The sequence below is a fragment of the Phaethon lepturus genome, unplaced genomic scaffold (genome assembly GCF_000687285.1).
Source record: "Phaethon lepturus isolate BGI_N335 unplaced genomic scaffold, ASM68728v1 Scaffold37186, whole genome shotgun sequence".
In the NCBI taxonomy this organism is placed as follows: Eukaryota; Metazoa; Chordata; class Aves; order Phaethontiformes; family Phaethontidae; genus Phaethon; species Phaethon lepturus.
Genome location: NW_010549002.1, coordinates 3,655 through 11,803, shown reverse-complemented (window position 1 = coordinate 11,803; position 8,149 = coordinate 3,655). Strand labels below are relative to the sequence as shown.

Here is an 8,149-nt window from a genome sequence, read left to right as displayed (position 1 = left end):
GGCCCCGAACGCCGAGCTGCCGCCGCCTCCGAGAGCGACCCGGCCCGGCAGCAGAGCGAGGAGGCATCACCCCAAGAGCAGCAGAAGGCTCCCCCCGTCGCGGGAGGCTTCAACGGCAACAAAGCCCCGGGGCTGAAGTACGAGGAGATTGACTGTCTGATCAATGACGAGCACACCGTTAAAGGGAGGAGGGAAGGCAACGAGGTCTTCCTGCCGTTCAGCTGGGTAGAGAAATACTTTGAGGTTTATGGGAAAATTGCTCAGTACGATGGTTATGACAGGTTTGAATTCTCTCATAGCTACTCCAAAGTATACACACAGCGAGCACCTTACCACCCCGACGGGGTCTTCATGTCCTTTGAGGGCTACAACGTAGAGGTTCGAGACAGAGTCAAGTGCATAAGTGGTGTCGAAGGTCTGTGTCAAGTTTGTTTTTTTTTTTTTTGAATAGTTGAAATGCTTTTTAAAATTTGCTGCCATCATTTGAGATGCAAAGTGCTCTTAATTTTGTCATGATAGCCTTGATAAAAAAACCTTTGAGAAATTGTGCGTAGTCTCCACTTCATGCCAAGATTTCCCAGCTCCTGTCCTGCATCTCTGGTTTTACCAGTTGCAGCAAACTCCGGAGGTGCCAGGACGCTTCTCTTACAGCACTGCTGTCAGGTTTTGGCATTGCCGTTGACGCTTGTCGTGTCTGTCAGGGAGGCACATTTATTTTAAAATATAAAATTAAAAAAAATAAGCCTGGCCTTGCTGGTCTGAGGAGGCTCCTGCTTCCCTGCGGGCACAGATACAGCCCCACGTTCTGAGCCAAATGGCACCGCCAGCACTTGTGGAACAGCCTGGCCGCTCGCAGGCAGCTTAATATTTGGGGTTTTGTCTTCAAGTTTAACAATATCCTGTCTCCTTGCATTGCTGGGGCAGTGCTGGAGATCCAGCAGCCGAACCTTCCCTGCTGGGCTGCTCCAGAGCAAGCGGGGAGGGTTTTGTGTGCCCGGGGCAGGCAGGGCATCGCCGTGTCCTGCGGAAGGTGCTGCTGCCCGCAGCAAGGTCAGGAGGTTTCGGAGAACTGCTGCAAGGTCAAAAAGCTCTCCAGCCACCGAAGCATCCCTGGATAAAATTAATACACGGTAAAACCTTTCCAATTTGCAGTTTTGCTAAACCGTGCAACCGGTAATTAGTACGCAAGGTCTTCCCGCATCTTGGCAAAGATTTGATCGCAGAAAATTCGTGTCGAGCTTCGTATTAAAAAATTAATGACTTTATAAAACTATTATGGAATGTGACACTGTGACCCCTCATAAATTAAAGACCAACTTTCACTTAAGGAATAAAATACATCAATTTTCATGCATCTCGCTGATCGGTGATGCTCTGCTGTGTTGATATGAGCTCTGCCCATGACACGGTCACTGCAAAAAGCTGGCGTGCAATTAATTTGTCTGTAAAGGATTCACATAAACAAATGCATAGGGTATGTCAGTTGTTTGGGTTTTTTTAAGGCTACTCTCACGTTTTTATTGGTTTTTTAACTCTCATCCTCGTTACATCTGTCAAGGAAGGGAGACAGGGCTCTCCCGAAGGTGCACATGCATCCCGGTAACTACACATCCACTCTGTGTGAGCATTGCCCTGCTCAGGGTTTACAGCCACCGAGCGAGGCTGAGGAGAAGGCTTTCCTTTCTAATTGCTGCGGTCATTGCTGGTTAGATACAGCTTGCGAATGTGAATAATAGCCATGGGTGCTGCTTTTGTTGCTGGGGCAGAGGCCTGAGCCTAGGTCTTGCAGCCCCACCGGTTTCTGTGCGGAATGTGGAAGATGCACGAGATGCCCCTTGCGACTGGATTCGGCAGTTCTTGTGACGTTTTTCAGCAAAAAGGTGAAAATCAGTAAGAACCGATTGAAAATGGGGACAGATTCTGCAGCCTCCTGCCTTGCCAGATGTGCGTGCGAGGTGCTGCGCGTAGCTGCTCTCTACTTAAGCCTCGAGGCTGGCGAGTTTAATGCTGGACAGTGTGGTTACTTACCTACAAACCTTGCTTTTTTGCAGCATGTGATTTAAGACCTGTCATTAGGAAAGGTGGTGCCAGAGCCTGGATTTTGTAAAGGCAATGGAGTTACTGCCTTTACAGCAAACAGGTCGGAGAAGAGAAATAGTTGTAGTGTGTAAGGAAGGGTTTTTAATATTATAGTAGGTTCTCAGACCTATTGCCTCGCATCATTCCAGCCCTAGAGATTCTCATGTTGCTGCACGATGAAAAAAACTCGTGTTATATTTTCACCTTCTCTTTCTGCAAGGTTAATGTGTTGTTACCTCCTATGACCTGGAGAATTTAATCTTGTCATCTTGTATAAATTTCAAGTAAAGCTCTTCTAGCAGATTTCTTTTTTTGCATCTTTCAGTCTCAATGAATGCACCCTTAACTGAAAATGCTTAGCATTAATAAGCAAGCTGGCTTCCAGGAGTTGAGATAATACATGGTATTTGAATATTTCCCGTGACGGTTTTCTCTTTAGGCAGCAGTAAGCCATCACATCTCCCTCAGTAATATTTATTAGGAACACAAAGCACCAAAATGTGCATGAAAATGTATCTTTTTACATTTAGTTTAAGTAATCTTTTCATTGTACCAGAGTTCAGAAGAAATTGGTTTCTGAGCTTGACGTTGCCAAGGGGGAAAATGGTGCAAATGCCAACTTGTTTATTTTCACCTTCTTTTTTCTTTTCTTACATGCATGCAAAGGTTTACAGTACTAAATATCCTCCGTTTCCTGCAAGAGGGTCACAGTGATATATTCCCGCTTTGGATTCGTATTTAGAGGTTGGGAATTGGCTCCAAATAAAATTCAGGACTTTAGGAGAACCCAGTTTTTATCCGTGTCTTAAGTATCATGGGCTTGCTTGCCTGTGCAGGTATGTGTATGAATAAGCCTCCTCCACGGAAGCAAGCTCCCTTTCCCCGCAGCCGGCGATGCAGAAGGCAGTTCATGGCGTGAGGGTTTCTCCACCCCGAGAAACGGAGAGCGGGGAGCTGGCGGAGGGCAGGCGGGGCAGCGCCTGGGCCCGGCGGGGCTTGCTGCGGTGCCTCTGCTGACGGTGGTAACCGAGGGTGGAAGCTCTGTATCGAGCGCCTGTGACGTCGTCTGAGCTCATTCGGCGGGTTTTGCGTGTGAAGGCCAGTCCGTCAGGCTATGGAAGATGTTCTCTGGGATGCTCCTTTGAAGCCTCTAAGGAGGCTGCGCTCCAGGGGGTCCTTCTGGTCGGTGCCGACTTTCAACTGTAAAATCCCCCTAACCCTAAATTAAGAGTGAGAAGTGGGCTCTCCTGCGAGGCCGCCGGCCGTTGGCACAGGGAGTCCTGTGCGGGGGGTTAATCCCAGGGCCGGCTGAGCTGGGGTGGTAGCTCTGAAGCCAAGGGACAGCTTTGGGTGGAAGCACTGGGGCAGACGCTGCTGGCGCTGCACGGAGAGCCCGCCTGGTTCCTGCAGGCATCGCTTCAGACTGCGCTTGTACTGCTCTTAGGGGAGCCGAGGTAATTGGAGCAGATTTGCGGATGCTGGGTAAATTGCTCTTTTAGCATCAAATAACTCTTGCCTAAATCTAGTAATAACATCTACACTAAATTTGCAAAGATTTATGTGGCGTTGGAGGGATTGTGTTAGACGTAACGTCGTTTGGAGATTTAGTGGTCTCTGGGGTAGGGGGGGAAATCCGTTAGGGCGTTTTAAATGCATTTTAAAATAAGTATGATGCTTCAGTAAACAATTAAATGAGAATGTATGGAAGACTGCGATAAGGACTTCGCTGCCACTCAGATCTGCTTAGTTTTGACTAGTCGCAGATCTCAGTATAAAGGGGAGCAATTCACTCCATGAACAGGACTTTCCTCGGTTCTAACTAACAGTGAAGCCTAGAAGTACCATTTGGCAGAAGTAAAGGAGTGATGGGGTGCGGAGGAGGAGTGGTTTTTGAAAATGTGCCGATAAAATACTCTTTGTTTTTTTTTTTCCCTCTCTCGTAGGTGTGCCGTTGTCCACGCAGTGGGGACCTCAAGGCTATTTCTACCCCATCCAGATTGCACAGTACGGGTTAAGTCACTACAGTAAAAACCTGACGGAGAAACCACCTCACGTCGAGGTGTACGAAACGGCCGAAGAGAAGGACAAACCCAGCAGGTCCGTGGACTGGACGGTGCCGAAAGGCTGCTCTCTCTCCACAGTGTCTGATAAAGCCAAGTTCACTAGCGTCAAACAGTTTGTCGCTCCAGGTGGGTTATCCTAAATGCGTGGCAGCTAAGCCATGTCCGTTAATTTCCCACGATGGTACCGTGGGATCTTTAACTTGGTGGGATTAATGTGTTTTCATTTATCCTGCGTGACTTCCCATCCTTAAGATCTCACCTGAGAATGTCATTATTTTAATGAAAAAAAGGGGGGATGTGTGCATGGAGGGCAATGAGAAGCTACAGTCACGTTTCCTGAGCCTTTCAGCTTCTGTCTCAAAATAGAAGCAAAAAAAAATTAAAAAAAAATTGAACCAGTTGTGAAGCCTGGGAAATAGCAGTGACGTGTGATAAGCAGATGTTGACAGATGATAGATAAGGTCTATTTTGAGCCTGGAGCAAGCGTAGAACGTGCGGCTCTCCGGCTGGACCCGGGATCTCTCTCTTCATTGGGATGCAATTAGTTTTGCAAAATTTGAGATCTTGGTTCTGGCTAACCCAGGTTGCCTTAAACAAGGCAGCAAGAGGGAGCAGCTGCCCTCGTGCCACGCAGGGATTTGCGGAGGGCTGGGGGCAGATGGTGAAGGTCTGGGGCTGCGTACGGGTGCCCTCCTTCACCCGCAGACGTGCAAGATGCATTTTGTTGCCGTCTCTTCAATTTACCGTGTTCTCTTTCGTACTTAGCAGGGAAATTCATTATTTCATGCAGGAGTTGCCTTTGTGCTAGGACAGGCTCGTTAATAAGGACGTAATGTATTTTTCCTCAATCAATACCCATTAGAATTAATGAGTCCATTACTTAAAAAGACAATGAAGTAATTTTCAGTTGGCACCTTAGGCTTGGGTCTCCAGGGAAAAAATTGTCGAACACTCTTGTGTCTTTGTAGTAGATAAATACGGGGAGAGGAAAGGCTAAAAGATCTGTTACGTATTCTCTCCTCATCCTTTATTGATGGCAGAGTAATCTGCAGGGCTCGAAGGCCGCGGTATGCATCCACTCATCTTAGATGGCCTTAAGTAATGGATTTATAGGCGCTTAAGGCAGTGCAAACAACAGGCAGCCTTTAGTTCTCTTCATTTCTTAAAACTCTTTTCTCCCCCCTCTATTATAATTCACTTCATTATCACACAAGCATTTATTTACAAGGAACCATAAAACTTACTTGACAGGAGTTGCGAGTGAGGTTTTTTAATTAGATTTTTCATAGGAGCAAACCGTTGCGTAACAAAGCGCTCGGTTTCCTCTCCCGAAGCAGATGCTGATCTTCAAAACTCAAAGGAGTGAAGCTTTTACTTTAAAAGATTGGGAAACGCGACATTCGGTCAGAATAATAGGTACCGTACAATAGCACCTTAGAGCACAAGACGTTGCAAAATGCCGCAGATGAGTTTGGGAGACGGGGAAGAGCCTCTGCTGTGCACAAGCAGCCGACCATAACTCGCTGGTCGCGCGTGGAAACGTTTAGGGGGTATTTCACCCATCGAGAAGTAGCAGTAAGGAAACAGTTCGTTTATGGGGAGCAGTTAATTTAAGATGACTGTCTTGAAGTGTTTATCGTCCCTCTGTGCCTTCAAAGCTACAGGATTTGCACACAGCCTTACAAACTAATTAGCCCTTTGATCTTCTAGTGTAGGTTTTTGGGGGAGGAGTTGATTTTACATTCTAAAATCTAGCCTGCGAGAGAACGCTGGATTTCATTATGTGGTATTGCCTAGCAGCTTTATTTAGTTGTTTGGGTTTTTTTAATTATACTGAGCTTTGCCGATGGAGAGGTTAATAAATAGTTTAACACGTTAGTCTTTCTACGTTCTTTTCTGGTTTTTTTCCCCATTAAACTAATTGGCGCGCTGGTTTTTGGAACTGTCAGGTTGGGAAAGAAAAACTCGCAGACTTTAATATTAGTCCTGGGAGGATCCTAAATACCTGCTTCTCGGCACTCCCGGCTGGTTTTTTTTGTTTGTTTTTATTTTTTTTCCTGAAAACGGAGCTTTATTCAGAAATGTGACTGCTCAAGTGGCGCCGCGTTTTTGATGTCTTTTCTGGAAAGTGAAATTTTCAGTTTGGAACAAAAGGGTGGTTGTTGGTTTTGAATTACAGAAGAGGAAAATGGCGCAGCATCCGCGGTCTTGCAGCGTGGCTGCTGTGCCCCATCCGGTAGGAAACGTCCGGCTCTGTCAGCAGAAGCGTCTGGTAAAGCCATCGATCGAGCCCCTGGCACTCTGCTCCGCAGCGAAGCGCTGCAGCCTGCTAACGTAAGACGCAAACGAGTTCTCCCCGGTGCTGCGGGAGTCGGCCTTCACTCACGGATTTACTTTTATCCTTAATTAAATAATATATGATAGCGCGCAGCAAGAATGATTGAATTATTGATGGGCTGCCCTAAAAGCTTTTGGATCCTGCCTGGGAAGAGGGCTTACCTCTGGAAGCTGCACTTCATAGCTTAAATGTTTTGGAGAAATGAGTGTTTTACCACTGAACAAGGCTTTTTTTTGTTTGTTTTGCAGAAAACACCGAGGGGGTATCTCTGCAGCTTGGGAACACCCGAGATTTTATTATTTCTTTTGATCTCAAATTCGTAACGAACGGGAGCGTTTCTGTGGTTCTCGAGACGACGGAGAAGAACCAGCTTTTCACCGTGCACTACGTCTCCAACACCCAGCTCATCGCTTTTAAGGACCGGGACATCTACTACGGCATCGGTCCCAGGACTAGCTGGAGCACCCTCACCAGAGACCTGGTGACCGACCTGCGGAAAGGCGTCGGCCTCTCGAACACGAAAGCCGTGAAGCAGACCAAGATCATGCCCAAGAGAGTGGTGAGGCTGGTAGCGAAGGGTAGAGGCTTCCTCGATAACGTCACCATCTCGGCCACCGCTCACATGGCGGCTTTTTTTGCTGCCAGCAACTGGCTGGTGAGGAACCAGGACGAGAGGGGCGGCTGGCCCATCATGGTGACGAGGAAGCTGGGGGAAGGATTTAAGTCCTTGGACCCGGGCTGGTACTCGGCCATGGCACAAGGACAGGCCATCTCGACGCTGGTGCGGGCCTACCTGCTGACGAAGGACCACGCGTTCCTCAGCTCGGCTCTGCGGGCGACGGCACCGTACAAGCTGCCGTCGGAGCAGCGCGGGGTGAAAGCCATCTTCATGAACCGGCACGACTGGTACGAGGAGTACCCAACCTCGCCCAGCTCCTTCGTGCTCAACGGTTTCATGTACTCCTTAATCGGGCTGTATGACTTAAAAGAAACAGCCGGGGAGAAGCTGGGGAAGGAGGCGCGGGTCCTCTACGAGCGGGGCATGGAGTCCCTGAAGGCCATGCTTCCCCTCTACGACACCGGCTCAGGGACCATCTACGACCTTCGGCACTTCATGCTCGGCACTGCACCCAACCTGGCCCGCTGGGACTACCACACCACCCACATCAACCAGCTCCAGCTCCTCAGCACCATAGACGAGTCCCCCATCTTCAAAGAGTTCGTCAAGAGGTGGAAGAGCTACCTGCGAGGCGGCCGGGCCAAGCACAACTAGAGCTCACGACCAAACCCCTCGGTCCTGCTGCCTCGCGGAGGTACGGTTTCAAAGGTTGCGTCCTAAATTTTTTTACAGACCATTTCAAAGAAGTGATCCTTAAAACTGATCTCCTGAAATCATTGCATTCCAGTGTGAAAATATTTGGGTCTGATGGGTAGGATTTGGGAACTTCACCTGTCCTTAGTGCTCCAGAGCAAAACTTATCAGCAAATCCCCTTTGTGCTCCTGAGTTTGGGGACTTTTTTGGGGTTTTTTTTTCCTTTTTGTAGGAAAATATTTGCAGAAGCCATACAGGTCTCTAAAGTCCAGCACTTGCCTGAAAAGTTAGTCTGTGGCCTCTTCTAAAATGGAGTTATATGTGTATATGTTGGAACAGCGTAACAGATCATGTGG

At 48.0% G+C, this 8,149-nt stretch overlaps 1 protein-coding gene across 1 annotated transcript; it reads left to right on the top strand.

Moving 5' to 3' along the window:
• Nucleotides 1–3: 3 nt before the first annotated feature.
• On the top strand, nt 4–7,753 carry GLCE (glucuronic acid epimerase; the record flags this gene model as incomplete). Its single annotated transcript, XM_010290146.1, has 3 exons — nt 4–415; nt 4,023–4,268; nt 6,729–7,753. Coding segments are annotated over 3 exons (1,683 nt in total), but the record flags the coding sequence as incomplete, so codon positions are not given.
• Nucleotides 7,754–8,149: the final 396 nt, after the last annotated feature.